The sequence below is a fragment of the Hemitrygon akajei genome, chromosome 8, assembly GCF_048418815.1.
Source record: "Hemitrygon akajei chromosome 8, sHemAka1.3, whole genome shotgun sequence".
In the NCBI taxonomy this organism is placed as follows: domain Eukaryota; kingdom Metazoa; phylum Chordata; class Chondrichthyes; order Myliobatiformes; family Dasyatidae; genus Hemitrygon; species Hemitrygon akajei.
In genome coordinates, this window is record NC_133131.1 from 132,947,926 (window position 1) to 132,969,315 (window position 21,390).

The 21,390-nt window shown below is 40.1% G+C and overlaps 1 protein-coding gene across 1 annotated transcript; it reads left to right on the plus strand.

Annotated features, from left to right (window-relative positions):
- Positions 1–18,532: 18,532 nt before the first annotated feature.
- On the plus strand, positions 18,533–20,752 carry LOC140732270 (OTU domain-containing protein 1). Its single transcript, XM_073054660.1, has one exon. The coding sequence runs from the start codon at positions 18,857–18,859 to the stop codon at positions 19,964–19,966; it is 1,110 nt and encodes a 369-aa protein (XP_072910761.1). The 5' UTR covers positions 18,533–18,856; the 3' UTR covers positions 19,967–20,752.
- The last annotated feature ends 638 nt before the right edge of the window (positions 20,753–21,390 follow it).

Below are 21,390 nucleotides of genomic sequence, written 5' to 3' on the forward strand. Positions count from 1 at the left end.
CATAAGTAAAACAGAAAGCATTATCAGCTGAAATAGAATTACAGCAACATAAGTTTTGAAGTTTAACTGTATACTAAATGGATTCTCAGGATACCTGAAACTTGCCAATGAAATTGGGAGAAGAGCATAGGAGTTATGATTTCAATGAAAGAATTGATGGCATAGTGGCCAGGTGTGTGGACAATACGAAGATAGGTGGAGAGGCAGATAGTACTGATGAAGCGGGGAGTTTGCAGAACAGGTTAGACAGTTTAGAGAACTGAATTGATTAGAGAGCTTAAGGTAAAGGGGTCCTAAGGAGACAATGATCATAATATGATAGAATTCACCCTGCAATTTGAGAAGGAGAAGCTAGTCAGATATATCAGTATTACAGTGGAATAAAGAGAATTACAGAGGCATGAAAGAGAAACTGGTCAAAATGGATTGGAAGGGAACACTAGCAGAGATAACAGCTGGGCAGCAATGGCTGGAATGTCTGGGAGCAATTTGGAAAGTACAGGATAGATACATCCTAAAGAAGAAATATTCCAAAGACAGGATGATGCAACTGTGACTGACAGGAGAAGTCAAAGCCAACATAAAAGCCAAAGACAGGGCATATAAAAATTAGTGGGAAGTCAGGGGATTGGGAAGCTTTTAAAAGCCAATAGAAGGCAACTAAAAAAGTCATGAAGAAGGAAAGGGTAGAATACAAAGGCAAGCTAGCCAATAATATCAAAGGATACCAAAAATTTCTTCAGATACATAGAGTGTAAAAGAGAGGTACAACTAGACCTTGAGACACAGGAGCAGAATTAGGCCATTCAGCCCATCAAGTTTGCTCTGTCATTCCATCATGGCTGATTCTGGTTCCACTCAACCCCATACAACTGTCTTTGCACCATATTCTTTGATGCCCTGAATGATCATTAAACGATCAACTTCCGCCTTAAATATACCTGTGGATTTGGCCTCAACTGCAGTCTGTGGCAGAGTATTCCATAGATTTAGCACTTGGGCTAAAAACAATTCCTCCTTACCTCTGTACTGAAAGGTCATTACTCAATTTTGAGGTTGTGCCCTCTAGTTCTGGATACCCCACCATAGGAAACATCCTCTCCACATCCACCCTATCTAGTCTTTTCAACATTTGCCAGGTTTCAATGAGACCCTCCCACTTTAGTCTACATTCCAGTGAGTACAGGCCCAAAGCTGCCAAATGTTCCTCATATATTAACTCCTTCATTTCCAGAATCATCCTCTTGAACCTCCTCTGGACTCTCTCCAATGTCAAAACATCCTTTCTGAGATATGGGGCCCAGAACTGTTACCATTAATCCAAGTGTGGCATGAGCAATGCCTTATAAAGCCTCAGCATTATCTCCTTGCTTTTCTATTCTATTCCCCTTGAAATAAATGCCAACATTGCAGTTGTCTCCTTTACCACAGACTCAACCTGTAAATTAACCTTCTGGGAGTCTTGCAAGAGGACTACTCAGTCCCTTTGCACATCTGATGTCTGAAACTTCTCCCCATTTAGATAATAGTCTGCACTGTTGTTCCTTTTACCAAAATGCATTATCATGCATTTCTCAACACTGTATTCCATCTAACACTTTTTTTGCCCATTCTTTCAATCTGTCTAAGATTTGCTTCCTCAGCACTGCCCACCCATCCACCTATCTTCATATCATCTTCAGACTTTGCCACAAAGCCATCAATTCCATTATCCAAATCACTAACAAGCAATGTGAAAAGTAGCTGTCCCAATACTGACTCTGAGGAACACTACTAGTCACGCCAACAGCCATCAAGAAAAGGCCCCCTTTATTCACACTTGCTGTGTCCTGCCTGTCAGCTTCTCCTCTATCCGTGCCGGTATCTTTCCTGTAACCCCATATGATTTTATCTTGTTAAAAAGCCTCTTGTGAGGCACCTTATCAAATACCTTCTGAAAATTCAAGTAAATTACATCCATTGCCTCTCCTTTGTCTAAAGTGCTTGTTACTTCCTCAAAGAACTCTAACAGATTTGTCAGGCAATATTTCCCTTTACAGAAACCATGCTGACTTTGACTTATCATTAGTCTCCAAGTACCAGAAACCTCATCCTTAATAATAGACTTCCAACACTTTCCCAACCACTGAGGTTAGGCTAACTGCCCTATAATTTCCTTTCTTTTGCCTTCCTCCCTTCTTAAGGAGTGAAGTGGCATTTACAATTTTCCAGCCCTCGAGGACCATGCCAGAATCAAGTGATTCTTGAAAGATTATGACCATGTATTCTTGAAGCTTTATAAGGTACTAGTTAGGCCTCACTAGGAGTATTGTGAGCAGTTTTGGGCCCTTTATTTAAGAAAAGAAGTGCTGACATTGGGGAGAGCTCAAAGGAGGTTCACAAAAATGATTCCAGGATTGAAAGGATAATCATTGGAGGAGTGTTTGATTGATCTGGACCTATACTCATTGGAATTCAGAAGAATTGGGAGGGGGGGAGAGTCTCATTGAAATCTATCGAATGTTGAAAGGATCGATGTGGAGAGAATGTTTCCTGTGGTGGGGGAGTTTAAGATCCGAGGACACAGCCTCAGAAGAGAGGATGTCCATTTAGAATGAAGATGAAGAGGAATTTCTTTAGCCAAAGAGTGGTGAATATGTGGAATTCTTTGCCACAGGCAACTGTGGAGGCCAAGTCATTGGGTATATTTAAGGTAGAGGTTGATAGATTCTTGAATGGTCAGGGGATGAAGGGATGCGGGAACAAGGCAGGAGATAGGGGCTAAGAGGGAAATGGATCAGCCATGATGAAACAGAAGAGAAGGCTTGCTGGGAAATGGCCTAATTCTGCTCCTATATTTTATGGTTTTATGGTCTCGATTGGGAAAATAGGCAAAGGAGTGGCAGATGACATATAATGTAGGGGTGTGTATATCATTCCCTTTATTTTTGAACTATTTTCTAAACGTGGAGAGAAGTCAAAAATCACAGGTGCAAAGGAATCTGGGAGTCCTAGTGCAGGATTCCATACAGGTTAACTTGCTGGTTGAATCAGGGATAAGGAAGGTAACTGCAATGTTAGTTCAAGAGGACTAGAATATTAGAGCAAGGATGCAATGCTGAGGCTTTATAAGGCATTGATCAGACTGCATTCGGTGTATTGTAAACAGTTTTGAGCCACTTATCTAAGAAAAGATGTGTGGGCATTGGAGAGAGTCCAGAGTAGGTTCACGACACTTATTCTGGTTAATATTGAAGGATTGTTAGATTTTTCTGGTCCTGTACTTGGAGTTCAGAAGAATGAAAGGTGATCTCATTGAAACCCATTGAATATTGAAAGGCCTAGATGGAGTTGATGTAAAGAGGATGTTTCCTGTAGTGGGTGAATCTAGGACCTGAGTGTGCAACCTCAGAATAGAGGAATATTCATTTAGAACAGTGATGAGAAATTTCTGCAGCCAGAGGGTAGTGATACTGTGGCTATGCCACAGATAGCTATGGAGGCCAAGTCATTGTGTTTATTTTAAGTGGCGGTTAATAGGTTTATGATTAGTCAGGGCATCAAAGGTTCTGGGGAGAAGGCAGAAAAGTGCGGTTGAGAAGTATAATAAGTTGCCCATGATAGAATGATGGAGAAGACTCGATGAGCCAAATGGCCTAATTCTGCTCCTATGTCTTATGGTCTTCTGGGTATTGCAGAGATCTGTAGAATCTGTTAATAAGTCATGCAGCTTTCTTTTATGTAAGCCCTTTTCACAAAACATTGAGGAAATATTTTAATGATTGAACCTAACTTTGTAAACTTTGTAGTTCAGTGACCATTCATGAACTTTTAAAAAATTATATTTTGGATCTTGGAAGAGGATTATGATGTTTGGAGGAAAGTCTTGCAATAACAGCAACAACTTGTTCTTCACATAGCCTCCAGCCTCAAACAAGGAAATATATCATTGTTGGACTCATAGATGCCCTTATCTGCCAAAAAAGATGTTTATTCATTTACTGCTTTTATTTCAGATTTCTAGCATCTGCAGTTTTCCTAACTGCTAGAGCAAAGAAAGTGTACAATGCCTTGAAAGAAATGTAGTTCTTTCACTGGTGAATGGAAATCCACATCTCAAGACCTTAATAATAGAAAGAAGCATGCAGCCTCTCACTGCTACAGGTGGAAGTTCCCACTTGCTTCAAAAAGGCAACAATTATTCCAGTGCCTAAGAAGAATAATGTGGGCTGCCTTAATGACTATCGCCCGGTAGCACTCACATTGACAGTGATGAAATGCTTTGAGAGGTTGGCCATGACTAGGCTGAACTCCTGCCTCAGTAAGGACCTGGACCCATTGCAATCTGTCTATTGCCACAATAGGTCAATGGCAGATGCAATCTCAATGGCTCTCCACACAGCTTTAGACCACCTGGACAACACAACACCTATGTCAGGAACACACACAAAATTCTGGTGGAACACAGCAGGCCAGGCAGCATCTATAAGGAAACATAGAAAATAGGTGCAGGAGTAGGCCATTCGGCCCTTTGAGCCTGCACCGCCATTCAGTATGATCATGGCTGATCATCCAACTCAGAACCCTGTACCTGCTTTCTCTCCATACCCCCTGATCCCTTTAGCCACAAGGGCCATATCTAACTTCCTCTTAAATATAGCCAATGAACCGGCCTCAACTGTTTCCTGTGGCAGAGAATTCCACAGATTCACCACTCTCTGTGTGAAGAAGTTTCTCCTCATCTTGGTCCTAAAAGGCTTCCCCTTTATCCTTAAACTGTGACCCCTCATTCTGGACTTCCCCAACATTGGAAACAATCTTCCTGCATCTAGCCTGTCCAATCCCTTTAGAATTTTATACATTTCAATAAGATCCCCCCTCAATCTTCTAAATTCCAGTGAGTATAAGCCTAGTCGATCCAGTCTTTCTTCATATGAAAGTCCTGCCATCCCAGGAATCAATCTGGTGAACCTTCTTTGTACTCCCTCTATGGCAAGAATGTCTTTCCTCAGATTAGGGGACCAAAACTGCACACAATACTCCAGGTGTGGTCTCACCAAGGCCTTGTACAACTGCAGTAGAACCTTCCTGCTCCTGTACTCAAATCCTTTTGCTATGAATGCCAACATACCATTTGCCTTTTTCACCGCCTGCTGTACCTGCATGCCCACCTTCAATGACTGGTGTACAGTGACACCCAGGTCTCGTTGCACCTCCCCTTTTCCTAATCAGCCACCGTTCAGATAATAATCTGTTTTCCTGTTCTTGCAACCAAAGTGGATAATCTCACATTTATCCACATTAAATTGCATCTGCCATGAATTTGCCCACTCACCTAAACTATCCAAGTCACCCTGCATCCTCTTAGCATCCTCCTCACTGCTAACACCGCCGCTCAGCTTCGTGTCATCTGCAAACTTGGAGATGCTGCATTTAATTCCCTCGTCTAAATCATTAATATATATTGTAAACAACTGGAGTCCCAGCACTGAGCATTGCGATACCCCACTAGTCACTGACTGCCATTCTGAAAAGGTCCCGTTTACTCCCACTCTTTGCTTCCTGTCTGCCAACTAATTCTCTATCCACATCAATACCATACCCTCAATACTGTGTGCTTTAAGTTTGCACACTAATCTCCTGTGTGGGATCTTGTCAAAAGCCTTTTGAAAATCTAACTATACTACATCCACTGGCTCTCCCCTATCCACTCTACTAGTTACATCTTCAAAAAATTCTATAAGATTCGTCAGACATGATTTTCCTTTCACAAATCCATGCTGACTTTGTCCGATGATTTCACCTCTTTCCAAATGTGCTGTTATCACATCTTTGATAACCGACTCTAGCATTTTCTCCACCACCGATGTCAGACTCACCGGTCTATAATTCCCCGGTTTTTCTCTCCCTCCTTTTTTAAAAATTGGGGTTACATTAGCCACCCTCCAATCCTCAGGAACTAATCCAGAATCTAAGGGGTTTTGAAAAATTATCACTAATGCATCCACTATTTCTTGGGCTACTTCCTTAAGCACTCTGGGATGCAGACCATCTGGCCCTGGGGATTTATCTGCCTTTAATCCCTTCAATTTACCTAACACCACTTCCCTACTAACATGTATTTCCCTCAGTTCCTCCATCTCACTAGACCCTCGGTCCCCTACCATTTCCGGAAGATTATTTATGTCCTCCTTAGTGAAGATAGAACCAAAGTAGTTATTCAATTGGTCTGCCATGTCCTTGTTCCCTATGATCAATTCACCTGTTTCTGACTGTAAGGGACCTACATTTGTCTTGACCAATCTTTTTCTTTTCACATATCTATAAAAGCTTTTACAGTCAGTTTTTATGTTCCCTGCCAGCTTTCTCTCATAATTTTTTTCCCCTTTTCTAATTAAGCCCTTTGTCCTCCTCTGCTGGTCTCTGAATTTCTCCCAGTCCTCAGGTGTGCCACTTTTTTTTGCTAATTTATATGTTTCTTCTTTGGACTTGATACTAACCCTAATTTCCCTTGTCAGCCACAGGTGCACTACCTTCCCTGGTTTATTCTTTTGCCAAACTGGGATGAACAATTGTTGTAGTTCATCCGTGCGATCTTTAAATGCTTGCCAATGCATGTCCACCGTCAACCCTTTAAGTATCATTTGCCAGTCTATCTTAGCTAATTCACGTCATACCTTCAAAGTTACCCTTCTTTAAGTTCATAACCTTTGTTTCTGAATTAACTATGTCACTCTCCATCTTAATGAAGAATTCCACCATATTATGGTCACTCTTACCCAAGGGGCCTCGCACAAGATTGCTAACTAACCCTTCCTCATTGCTCAATACCCAATCTAGAATGGCCTGCTCTCTAGTTGGTTCCTCGACATGTTGGTTCAGAAAACCATCCCGCATACATTCCAAGAAATCCTCTTCCTCAGCACCCTTACCAATTTGGTTCACCCAATCTATATGTAGATTGAAGTCACTCATTATAACTACTGTTCCTTTATTGCACGCATTTCTAATTTCCTGTTTAATGCCATCCCCAACCTCACTACTACTGTTAGGTGGCCTGTACACAACTCCAACCAGCGTTTTCTGCCCCTTAGTGTTATGCAGCTCTACCCATATCGATTCCACATCCTCCAGGCTAATGTCCTTCCTTTCTATTGCATTAATCTCCTCTCTAACCAGCAATGCTACCCCACCTCCTTTTCTTTCCTGTCTATCCCTTCTGAATATTGAATATCCCTGGATGTTGAGCTCCCATCCTTGGTCACCCTGGAGCCATGTCTCTGTGATCCCAACTATATCATATTCATTAATAACTATTTGCACATTCAATTCATCCACCTTATTACGAATGCTCCTCGCATTGACACACAAAGCCTTCAGGCTTGTTTTTACAACACTCTTAGCCCTTATACAATTATATTGAAAAATGGTCCTTTTTGCTTTTTGCCCTGGATTTGCCTGCCTGCCACTTTTACTTTTCACCTTACTACTTTTTGCTTCTACCCTCATTTACACCCCTCTGTCTCTCTGCCCTTGTTCCCATCCCCCTGCCACATTAGTTTAAATCCTCCTGAACAGCAGTAGCAAACGCTCCCCCTAGGACATTGGTTCCAGTCCAGTCCAAGTGCAGACCGTCCTGTTTATACCAGTCCCACCTCCCCCAGAACTGGTTCCAATGCCCCAGAAATTTGAATCCCTCCCCCTTGCACCATTTTTCAAGCCACGTATTCATCTGAAATATCCTCCTATTTCTACTCTGACTAGCACGTGGCACTGGTAGTAATCCAGAGATTATTACCTTTGCGGTCCTACTTTTTAGTTTATCTCCTAACTGCCTAAATTCACCTTGTAGGACCTCATCCAGTTTTTTACCTATATCGTTGGTACCTATGTGCACCACGACCACTGGCTGTTCACCCTCCCATTTCAGAATGTCCTGCAGCCACTCAGAGACATCCTTGACCCTTGCACCGGGGAGGCAACATACCATCCTGGAGTCTTGTTTGCGGCCGCAGAAACGCCTATCTGTTCCCCTTACAATCGAATCCCCTATCACTATAGCTCTCCCACTCCTTTTCCTTCCCTCCTGTGCCGCAGAGCCACCCATGGTGCAGTGAACTTAGCTGCTGCTGCCTTCCCCTGATGAGACATCTCCCCCAACAGTATCCAAAACTGTTCATCTGTTTAGGAGGGAGATGACCTCAGGGGACTCCTGCACTACCTGTCTACTGCTACGCTGTCTAGTGGCCACCCCTTCCCTTTCTGCCTGTGTAGCCTTTACCTGCGGTGTGGCCAACTCACTGAACGTGCTATTCACGACTTTCTCAGCATCGCGGATGCTCCAGTATGAATCCAATCGCAGCTCCAGACGCTCAATGCAGTCTGCCAGAAGCTGCAGCTGGACACACTTCCTGCACACATAGTCGTCAGGGACACTGGCAGTATCCCTGATTTCCCACATGCTGCAGGATGAACAAACCACGGGGCCGATCTCAGCTGCCATGACCTACCCAATACTTGCCTCAACTTTTGAAACTTTCTCCTTTGAAAGGAACTTACCTGGCCTTACCTCACTTGGAGTGAAGCTCGTCCTCAGCCTCTGCTCGCCGAAGCCTCTCAAGACAAAGCCTTCCTACTCTGTCGCCATTGTTAGTCCATTGTTTGTCATTAGTCCTGACGAAGGGTCTCGGCCCGAAACGTTGACAGTGCTTCTCTTTATAGATGGTGCCTGGCCTGCTGTGTTCCACCAGCATTTTGTGTGTGTTGTTTGAATTTCCAGCATCTGCAGATTTCCTCGTGTTTGCACCTCTGTCAGGATGCTTTTCATCGTCTATAGCTCAGCAGTTAATACCATCATTCCCACAATCCTGATTGAGAAATTGCAGAAACTGGGCCTCGGTACCTCTCTCTGCAATTGGATCCTCAACTCCCTGACTGGAAGACCACAATCTGTGCGGATTGGTGATAACATCTCCTCCTCGCTGATGATCAACACTGGCGCACCCCAGGGGTGTGTGCTTAGCCCACTCCTCTACTCTCTATATACACATGACTGTGTGGCTGGGCATAGCTCAAACATCATCTATAAATTTGCTGACGATACAACCATTGCTGATAGAATCTCAGGTGGTGATGAGAGGGCGTACAGGAGTGAGATATGCCAACTAGTGGAGTAGTGCCACAGCAACAACCTGGCACTCAACGTCAGTAAGATGAAAGTGCTGTGGACTTCAGGAAGGATAAGATGAAGGAACACATGCTAATCCTCACAGAGGGATCAGCAGTGGAGAGAGTGAACAGCTTCAAGTTCCTGGGTGTCATGATATTTGCAGATCTAACCTGGTCCCAACATATTGATGCACTGTTATAAAGAAGGCAAGGCAGCGGCTATACTTCATTAGGAGTTTGAAGAGATTTGGCATGTTAACAAATACACTCAAACTTCTAAAGATGTAAAGTTGAGAGAATTCTGACAGGTTGCACAGGTTTATCTGATACTATCTGGTATGGCGGGGGGAGCTACTGCACAGGACTGAAAGAAGGCTGCAGAGAGTTATAAATCCAGTCAGGTCCATCTTGGGTACTAGCCTACAAAGTACCCAGGGCATCTTCAGGGAGTAGTGTCTCTGAAAGGCAACATCCATTGTTAAGGACCTCCAGCACCCAGGGCAAGCCCTTTTCTCACTGTTACCATCAGGTAGGAGGTACAAAAGCCTGAAGGCACACACTCAGCGATTCAGGAACAGCTTCTCCCCCTCTGCCATCTGATTCCTAAATGGCCATTGAACCCATGGACACTACCTCACTTTTAAAAATATACACTATTTCTGTCTTTTGCACTTTTTAAAAATCTATTCAATATACGTATAGTGTAATTAATTTAATTATATATTTTATTTTTTTTTCTCTTCTGTATTATGTATTGCATTGAACTGCTGCTGCTAAGTTAATAAATTTCATGTCACATGCCGGTGATAATAAACCTGATTCTGAAAAAAGCAATGAACACTTTGACAGGCACATATGGAGCCCTTGTGCAAACAATGGAAGCAGTGTACAAGAGTGCAGACAATTCAAACTCCAGCTAAGGTACAGATCAGATCCTACACTGCGGAATTGAACTGTGTGGAATTGTAGTCATCTTAGACCCCATAAGAGAAGGAAGGTCACCGTTAATCTCTAGTTCCAGGAAGAAAAAGACTGAGTATATTTTTGAATCTGAAAGGAAGATGTGGTGATCTGGTCATGACATTTGTCCTGGTAAACTCATGCGTATACTGTTGGGAAGTTAGAAATTAGAAAGAAACTTAAAGCAAAACATGGAGATGTTCAAGAAAACACAAAGCCCTTCTTCCTGACTTTGAAATTTGCTACTTTTTCAAGAACTTAGTGGAAAGATATCAGATGCTTTTTATACATATTTAATGATCAGAAAATGTATACCTCTGTACTGGCATACATCAAACATTGTACCTTTGTTCAGAAAGGAAGATAGTTCTCTGGAGTTGTTTAGGCAGCAATGAGTGCTTCCCAAACAAAAACACCCACTGCTGCTTGGTCCATAAACAACTCCAAAGAAATATCTTCCTGTGTGGGTTTCCTCTGGGTGTTCCAGTTTCCTCCCACAGTACAAAGACTTGGTCCCATGGTTGGGCTAGGATTAAATCAGGGCTGCTGGGCAACACAGCTCACAGGGCCGGAAGGGCCGATTCCAAGTTGTATCTCAATAAACAAACAAATAAATAAATCCAACTTTTAATAATGAATCATCAATAAGGATGCCAAAACAAAAAAAAAGTTATTGAAATCTCATTGAATTCTTTGAAGGGATCAGAAGTGAACAACATAATATATTTAGTTTTCCAAATGGAGCTGAATAGAGTACTACACGGTCCAATAAAGAATAAACTCGGACTAATTTTGTCTGGGGATGAAATTGACAGCTGGCTACCATAAAAATAATGGAAAGAAGATTACAGAATGACTGAAGATAATGATTTGATCAGATTAAAAACAATTTCTAGATATGTGGATGATGTGGAAGTATAGAAATTGTGGGTGAGCTCTGGTGCTTCACCTTGTCAGCGTTTGACATTTGCTATCACTTACTCACAATGATCCGCTACCGATACAAACTGAGGCTCTGCCCAGACACTCCTGGTGGCCATCTGATAGCTCATGGGCTTTCCGGGAGTCTTTTCAGCCATCTCTAAATGTCTTTGAGGAGTATTATTTTAATGGTTTATAGTCCCATTAATTTGCTGTGTTTACATACATATTAATCTGCCTTTCTTCTTTGATGGTGTATTTGTGCTGCCGAGATCCTTTTGCTTATTTTCCTTAATTAGATTTTATTTTGGGGCTGCCTTAGATACACCAGCAACTACACAATGGTGAGGAGTCAAGTACTAAGTGCTTCTGGTTATTCAGTACAGGATTAGAGTGGTTAGATGTGCTGGCAACTAATTAGCAGCACGGACTGTACTCCATGTACTGGCATGGAAGACAATCTCCTGTGAAATGCTGGCTGGCATTCAGTGCAACCTAACCCAGTAAATTTCAAGAATGCGTTTATAAAATTGTCGAACTATTTAGATCGTTTGTAAAGGAGTGAAGAATATAGTGTGAGTTATTGTAATTGGTAAACAAAAAAGGAAAATTGTTTGGAAAATAACATTTAAAGGAGGTATCAGAATCAGGTTTCTCACAACTGACATGTTGTGAAATTTCTTATTTTGTGGCAGCAATATATTGCATGACATAAAAACTAAGTTACAATAAGAAGTAAAATAAATAAGTAAAGCAAATGAGGAATGATGAGGTCATATTCAATGGGTCCATGGATCATTAAGAATGTTAGGAGTGGGACTGGAGGCTTCTGTACCTCCTCCTTGATGGCAATAATTAGAAGAGGGCACGTCCCAGATGATGAGATCCTTAATGATGGAGCCTTTCCTGCTTTCTTGAAGCCTTGCCTTTTGAAGATGACTTTGATGGTCGGAAGGCATTGTACACGTGATGTGCATTGGCAAAGGGATTGGGAATACTCAAAGAAGCTTATGCAAAAATAATAAGACTGCTTAATCAGGCTGTAAACATAGCAAAACAAGCATTAGAATTTATCTTCACTTGAAAAGTAGAACAAATTACTATATTTGATTTTAACAATGGGTAAGTCATATTTAAAGTGCTGTATATCACATTTAGTTATCACATTATAAACAAGGAACAATTGAAATATTTAAGGAGGCCTCGTATGCAAGGCCACATCCATAAGGATAGGTTTCTTATCCCTTGAAAAATATAGAAAGCTGGGAGATGACCCTATAAATACAAAATATTTTATAGAAAGTTACAGTGCCAAAAGCAATCCATGTTTGTCTGCAGGTACTTAAATATGAGAATACTTGCACCAACAACTCCTTGGGCAGGATGTTCCAGATTCCATCCTATATATTCCAGATCTGTAATCTTCTGTATAAATGTTATAAATGGCCATTTTGACTGAAGGCCATTCATTGGCAATATTGGCTTATTCTCCAGTAGCATCACTTGATCTGCTGGGAACACCTGCATTCACAGCTTTTACATTCCTTTGTTAATGTTTCCTCTCTGTCTATAAATGTCTTCATTAACTTTGTGACTAGATGACTTCATCTATAGCTTATCTTCATAGTTTATATCCTGGCTTCACCCTACCAGAGATACCTTTTGTCCGAGCCGTTCCTTTCCCGTGTTCTCTGCAACCTAAACTAACTTGTTTTCTCCCTTTCCCAGTTCCAAACAGTGGTCTTCAATTTGAAATGTTAATTCTTTTCTTTTTTTAAATGCTGCATGACCATTTTGTGTTTCTTGAAACTTCTCTTTATATTTTAGATATTCAGGATCTTCATTTTTTAATTTTCATTGGCACTTCTTTTGGGGTATTTAGGGTTACTGAGGGCAGTATAAAATCATCACCTTTATCTGTGTTGCTGCTAAAGCACAGTCTGTTGATTAAATATCAACTTTAATCTACAACTCAGTTCCATTGATTCCAAACGCTTTGACAGTAACTCTGGTATATGATTCTTGAGTGAATTTGTAAAATATTTTATTCCATCAATCATGTTATAAAGTTATAACATGAAGAAAAAATGTACATGCAGAATCTGAGATTTATCAAAAATCAATAGGATTTGGCATATACATTATTGTATAACTTATGAAAATAAGTACCATTAGTCAAGTATTGTAATGTTACACGTGTTATCGTTAAAGCTTCCATGGCAGGAAATGCATGGGCTATACACAACACAGAAATAACCTCATTCATCATTTATAATTGATTTGATTTCAGGCCACATTAGCAACCTGTGGGTATGTAGGCCAATTAATACAGATAAAGCTAAACATAAATCTAACAGTTTACTTGCAACTTAAAATGGGCATTGAGGATAATGCTTAAAGATGGTGAAATTATAAACCCTGTTGAAAATTTTAGATAACAGAAAATTAATTAAATTAGTTGTGAAAAGGAAATGTTGAAATGAAATAACACCAAAATGAGGCTTTGGATACATACTTGTTGAATTTTACTAGATCTATTTGTTTACCACTAATTCACTGCATTCAGTGCCGGAACTTTTAACCATATAATTACCTATCAGGGATAAACTGTAGCATAAGTTAAGAATTTTATTCAAAAGTATTATCTCAATTATATAAAAGCTAACTACGATACCACAAACATTGATATTTATTATGCTTCATGATATTGTATTTTTTCCTGATTTGCATGTTCCTCGGTATTATTTATTTAATACAGAATCTATACTGCTGTTTCTGATAAGGTTATGTTTTTTAAAAGTGCGTGAAATAGAAATGTGTCATCTTGGTTTGACCTGGGTATTCAAATAGGATGGGATAGCTTTGATTATGTATCTGTCAGGAAAAGGTCTCCAGACAGAAGATTGACAGATCAGATTTTTCAGTCTTGTGAAATGCTAATGCATGCAAAATTTTCATTGTGAAAAGAGGTGCATAATGGTTGCTTTGAGCCAAGCTGTATGTAATACCCATTAAAAGCTAGAAAGTTCAAAACTTATTCACAAGTCAGATGCTGGCATTTTATGCTCCACTTTGCTGGAAAGTGTAATTGATTGAAAACTTGCCTGCATGTCCACTGGGAAAAGAATATCTTGACATCAAATCAAAGAAACAGTCAGTCCAGTTATAATAACCGCAGCTTTTGCCATATATTTAGTTCATGCTATTCAATCATGTTTTCAGGCAAGTATGCTGGATTAGGAAGCATGTGCTTACATAAGAAGCTTAGCAAATAATTCTTTTTTTTTGGATTTAGAAATTATTTCAACCATCAGAAACAGGCTTAAATCATATATAAATAATTCCACCACTGCTTTTAAATTCCACTTTATTATCTAATTTAAATTTGATGTAGTAGTATGCTGGTTAAGTTACTAAACTAAAAACCAGAGTTCTATATCTTCACTGTAAATATGAGCTTGAATCCCACCAAAGCAGCAGGGTATTTAAATGAAAATAATTACTTTAAAAAAACTTAAGCACATTTAAAAAAAATAGTCTCAGTACTTTTCCATTTTCAGAGATACTCAAGCCACTAGTGATCGTACTACACTGCGCATCACAGTCAGATGTCAACGATCGAACATATGCTGTTGGGTGGTCTGGTTGCAAGCTAATTTTGGAGATTGGGATGGTTGGTGGTGGTTAGGTGAGGGAGAGATTGTAAGAGGCCGGAAGGTATTTGAAATTTATGCTTCACATTCTGACAAAACAGTATATGAATTAGAGAGGTGGGTGAGGTGCAGAGGAGGTTGGGTTGCTGACTTTGAACTGGGAGGAAATAGAAGACATTATATCCCTTGAATTAAGATAATGAGCAGAAACTTAGTTTTTTTTTTCAATTGGTGGGTTGGCATTGCATTAACCTTGGTAATGATATAAATTGGGGGAAGGAGCCAGAGGATTAAAGATGAAGGCTTCATCAGGAGCCCTGGCAGATTTAAGGATTAGAGCCTCAGTATATCAATGCTTTCCATTTCACTCAAGAAGTGGGAGTGGTTGGGGAGTGGGGGAGGGTAGAAAACAGTTTATTTAACATTGAGAAAGGGTGTTTCTGGACAATATTATTTTTCCAGTTTATCCATATTTTTTCCCCTTAAAATCTTCATTCAAATCATGTACAAGGAATTTCAGTTCCTAGAAAACATTCTGGTCATGATGTTTGGTGCAGATATTGTTGGCCAAAGAGGTTGTTTCTTTGCTGTACTGTTCTATGTTCTACATAAAATAGCTCTATTTTCTATATTCTACATAATGCCAAACCAGGAAAAGAAGAATTTGAAAACTGCAATCATACAATCTATTTCTACAATATTATCTCAATCTCTGTAACTTGGTCTTAATTTCTTGAGAAAGGGTTCAATGGCTGGTTTCTTCCTATTTGCACTCTTTCTCCTGAGTTTTTCTTCTGAGAAATTCATGGTGAATTGTTATAGGCTACACAAAAAAGGCAAAGGATAGCATTTGGACCAAATGGCATGATTATTAACACTTGATGCCCTTTCTTGTTGCAACCAAGCCCAGTTATGAATTCACATAAAGCATACCATTGTTAATATGCAAATAAGCCACGATTTGCAGGAAAACAGAGAATTCAATATGACCAGAATCTGCTTCTCAAGAATCAGAACCATGTTTATTGTCACTGACACATGTCATGAAATGTGTTGCTTTGCAGCAGCAATATGTGCAAGGCATAAAATTACTATAAATCACAAGAATAAATAAATAGTGCAAAAGAAAAATAGAGATGGTGTTCATGGACATTTCTGAAATCGGATGGTGGAGAGGAAGAAGTTGCTTTTAAACCACTGAGAATAGGTCCTAGAGCTCCCCAACGCAACTCACATTCAACTTTCTTGAGAGTTTTATGAAGTTGCTATATTTGCATATTAAATACACTGCAGTAAGTTGTCCAATAATGTAAATGTACTTTTTTCTTTTTAAATCTTTTTATTAATTTTAAACAAACATAAATGAAACATTAATACAGAGAGTTTGAGTACATAATTAATAGGTTAAAGTATAAATACAAATAGATGATAATCCATATATAATAACCTCCCAGACTCATAGTAATTACAAAAAATGGAGTAAATAAGAAAAAAAAAACCCAAAAAAGAAAAAAAAACCTAACCAACATCGGCCATTGCATTATGTCAAATATACACAGTAGCATCAATAACTCTGCACCTCCATCCAAATAATTAAGGATAATAAAAGTAAGGTTTAGGAAAAGTCAGTTTAGCTCATATGAAAATGTTGAATAAATGGTCTCCAAGTTTCTTCAAATTTAACTGAAAGGTCAAAGACAACACTTCTAATTTTTTCTAAACTCAAACAAGAAATAGTTTGAGAAAACCACTGAAATATAGTTGGAGGATTAATTTCTTTCCAGTTCAGTAGGATAGATCTTCTAGCCATTAATGTAACAAATGCAATCATCCGCCAGACCGAGAGGGATAAACAACTATTATCCACCATTGGTAAACCGAAAATTGCAGTAATAGGATGCGGTTGCAATTTGATATTTAAAACTGTTGAAATAGTACCGAAAATATATTTCCAATAATTTTACAAGCAAGGGCAAGACCAAAACATGTGGGTCAATGAAGCAACTTCAGAATGACATCTGTCACAGGTTGGATTAACATAAGAATAAAATCGAGCAAGTTTATCCTTGGACATGTGAGCCCTATGTACAACCTTAAATTGTATTAGGGCATGTTTAGCACAAATAGAAGAAGAATTGACTAATTGTAAAATTTTCTCGCACTGCTCAGTGGGTATAAGACAATGAAGTTCTTTTTCCCATTCCTTCTTAACTAATCCTATAGTTAAACATACATTACGAATATGGTTTCAACTTCGTAAATTCTTTGGCTTGAATAAGTTTATCTTATCAAGCCCAATTATATCTAACTTTTTTTTCAGCCCTCTTTTATGGATCAAGCCTTTGTATTATGGAAGACAAAAGGTATAACATGTTTTCATGATCTATTTTTAGACAACAGTTTTATGTCCTTTGAACAGCTATCTAATAAATATAATTTGCCTAAAACTCATTTTTTTAGATACTTGCAAGTTAGAAATTTCTTGAATAATATGTTAGTCTTTTCCGAAATTATGTCCAATGGACATTACGGAATTTTTTTTAGCTCTGAATCCTTGCTAGAAGGGTTTAGTAGCCATCATTTATAACATGATCATGAAAATACAGCCAGAAGTATCAGAAAAAAATTAAGGAATGGTAAATATACCTTTAACAATGTGAAAATTATTAATGATTACCAATTAACTCTTCTGGTCCAGAAAGTGAACAATTTAATATATTAAATAGAGGTCAGACATAATATTTGGAAATACACCTACTGCCCCACTAGGTCAGTACCAGTACAATCTTGTCCTTAGTTTATTGTAACCATAACTCTGCTCTGAACTTCAGCTGTGGCCTAACTCATGCTTTATATAAATGTCTTTACTCTTATATTATTGTTCCGATCTAAGGAAGGCAAGGATCCCGTTTATCCTATTTCACTATACTGCTACCTTCAGGGTCCAATATTCATTGTGTATATCTCAGTTTTAATTAGTACTCCCAAAATGCACCTATTGATCAGGATTAAATTCCATATGCAATTTCTCTGCCCATTTTAGTAACACGGCTATAACGTTCTGTATTCCTAAAGTAAATGAATACATTTTTATTACTTTTCTCCTCCTTCTCCGTTCAAACTCTCCCCCCTTCTATGTTCCTTTCGATGTCTGATTTGACATTGTTTACACTCCTACAAACTGTCATGCCCAATTCTCCTGCATTTTCAATCCTTTAATCCCATTTGTTAAGGAGATACTCTTGGTTGTTCCATCACCCAGCTTCTGCGCCATGGAGTTATCAGCTCAAGTTTAAGTTTTTAAAAAAAGCTTCTGCTTTTATTTATTGCTAAGAGTCCCAGGTGGTGACATGTATGTACTCTGATAATAAATTTTACTTTGAATTTTTAAGAAAAAACTAATGTTGTGAGAGAAATTCTAGTCCAATAAGTTACCGGACATTTATTTTGCAAACCATTTCTTTCTACTATACAAATCTGGTTATTTTAATACTTAATGCTCTTCGTAAGTCAGATTAAAGATAACCAGATGATATTAAAAACTGAAACGTAATACTTGGAGGGCGTCACATTCCACAAAAGACATTCCTAGAGACCAGGATATTTCTTTTTTTAAAAATCTAACACCTTTATCGCACCTTTGAATTTCTTTCATGGGGCATGAAATAATTGGCCCAAAAAACGTATTTACGGTAAACCAAAAAGATATTAAAGCTGGGTAACTGGAACAGAACAATCAGTAGGTTTGATGAGCAGAAGCAGTGCCAATGTACAGGTCCGATGGCAGCTTGCCCGCTTTTGGCCGGATGCAGCATTCCAGCCCGCTGACTCTGAGGCAGCCGCGCCAGCCTAGGTTGTAAACAAGGTCGCCTGCCTGCCTCCCGGCCAGAAGGGGAGGTACGGACGGATCCAGGCACTTCCAGAATACTCACTCTTGTGACGAATGTGCACTGTGATGCCGTTTAAGAGACGCGGGGCGGCTCCTCTGAGGTCAGGCGAGAGGACGCACTCCGCTATACTTAGTGGAGCGAGGCTGAGGTAATCCGGATAAAGTTAGGGTTGTGTGTGTCGTAGCTGGAATTAAAGGCAGCGCCGAGTCGTCCAAGTGCGGGGAGTGGTGATGACAGTGGCTATTTCTGACGGCGACCCGGATTGGCGGCTATAAGAAGGCCGGGATGCGTTTTCACAGCAGCGTATTGACTCGCTATCCTGAAAACACCTTCAGCGTCTCTATCCAAGCGGAGGATAAGGTGCCAGTCGACAACCCGAGCGCCGCGGTGAAGAGTGAGGCCTCCTGCCCCCCTGCCAGCATGCCCGCCTTCTCAAGCTACGACCCACTCACCCAGGCCCCGGCCTCGGTTCCGGGCCCAGCCGTGCACCTCTACACGTCGACCTCCAGGATTCCCCTGCGGCCGCTGGAGAGGGGCGTGCCCGTCCAGGTGCTGAGCGAGAGGGCTCACACCGCCCCCGAACGCGCAGATCGAGGCCGAGGCAGTGAAAAGCCATCGCAAGTTTGGGGCCAAGGCCTGGAGGGAACCTCTGGGGAGGCAGAAGAAGAGGTGGCGCGGGTAGGTAGTCGAACCGAGAGCCCTGAGCGAGCTGGCCCTAGTCGCGTTTCAGCTTTGCAGGCGGCGGAACTCGAGCTCGGCGCGGGCTACAGGACGGTGGATCTGGTGGTGGAGAACCGGTCGGAGAAAAACGCCAGGATTGCACGTTACTTGGCTGAGGTGGAAAAGCAAAACAGTTACTTGAGGGAGAAACAAAAGTACAGGTTTCACAGCATTCCCGACGGCAATTGCCTATACAGGGCGGTCAGCAAGGCTGTCTATGGCGACCAGACCATGCACAAGGAGCTGAGAGAACAAACTGTGTACCACATCGCTGATCACCTGGATGAGTTCAATCCCATTATTGAAGGTGATGTTGGGGAGTTCCTGATAAGTGCCGCTCAGGACGGGGCTTGGGCCGGGTACCCGGAGCTACTGGCTATGAGTCAGATGCTGAAGGTTAACATCTACTTAACCACTGGCGGTAGTATGGAAAGCCCGACCGTGTCTACTATGGTGCATTGCCTTGGCCCCGAAGACCAGTCCAAACCCAGCATATGGTTGAGTTGGTTGAGCAATGGACACTACGATGCTGTTTTTGATCAGTCACTACCCAACCCAGAATACGAAACATGGTGCGCACAGACACACGTTCAGAGGAAAAGAGACGAAGAACTGGCTAAAGCCATGGCAGCTTCTCTTTCTAAAATGTACATTGAGCAGAACGGTAGCTTTTGAGTCGTTCCACACACTACAGTGTTTGTCAGGACTTAAGGTTCCTTGTTGAACTGGTGAAACCGAAATGAGTAAGACTGGCAGCCTGAAGTAGAATTGTAAATATTGTTGATATATAGTTTTGATTTTTACTTTTGTTTTAAATTCTTACACATTCTGATCAGGCTAATGGCACTTTAAATGGATCTTACAATCAACTATATAAGTAACGCCTTAATTCAATGTGTGAATTTATGGATGTTTAACTGATGAAGGTTTCAGGACACCCGAGTTTTAATCGGGTTTACTGGAGTTATGAGACCACAGAATTAAATGAAAAAGAACTGTTTCATTGATATTTTTGTAATATTTTACATTTCTGATGTTTGGAAATTAATTTGTTAAGTCTCTGGTTTGGAAAGCTTTTTTTTCCTTTTGGAGAACACTTTTACAGAAGGATTTGTTCATGTTGCATTTTATGCAATCATTTGTTGCTGTATTACCTGATAAGTTCATGTATTCTGGCAGGTGGCAGGTGGCTGGTCGCCATTACATTTCTGCCTTGATTTTATAATTTGATAAGAAGTTTCAGATCTTCCAGAGCTTCATTATAGTTAATTTTATTACCTTCTGTGACATGCCACCTCACTTCTGATTTTTATACGTTGTCCAAGGTGCATTAAGTTCTAACTTCCTAAGATGGTTTGCAAGGTCAAACCTGTAACCAGTTTATAACTGTTGTATTTGTTTTGATTATACAATTATTAATCAACATGGAATGAATAAAGTTGTAATGTTTCTCACAAGTCATTACTTGAATTAAATATTTGACGTCTTGTAGAATCATCTTCAATAGGAATTCATAGTAAGATTCAAAATGACATGGGTATTTGTTGATGAGCACATTATTTTCATTGAGGAGAAAGATTAATCATGCTAGGTTTGCTTTCTTTAGAAAGAGGAACCTGGAAGTGTGTAAAATCTGAGGTGCCTCAGCAGAACTTGACAATTCAGTATATAAATGTAAGCTATTGACAGAAGTGTTAAGGAGAAGGTGAAAGTTAAAACTAAACCAGACAGTGGTAGGTGCTTGAAACCAACTTATTTGCAAGTGTCGCAGAGGGAAAAACCTGTTGCCACGTTTAAAAGTACTTGAGATATTCCTATTTACTTAGAACTGAAATGTGGAATTAGCTAGGAGAGATTTTTATTAGCTAGCATGGACACACAGACACATGGCAACCTCCTGTGGTGCAAGTTTCTATGATTCAATGAAAAGAACCACAAAGGACAAAGGAAATGAGAATTTTATTAATGCAGTAATTTGTTAGGCAATTTTGCATTAATAAATTAGAAGTTGAAACATATTGTCACTTCTAAATGGGAACTTGGAAAGGAAAACATTTAGCAGTGCTTCAGGGAAATTGCAGCCATATGGACTGCTAATT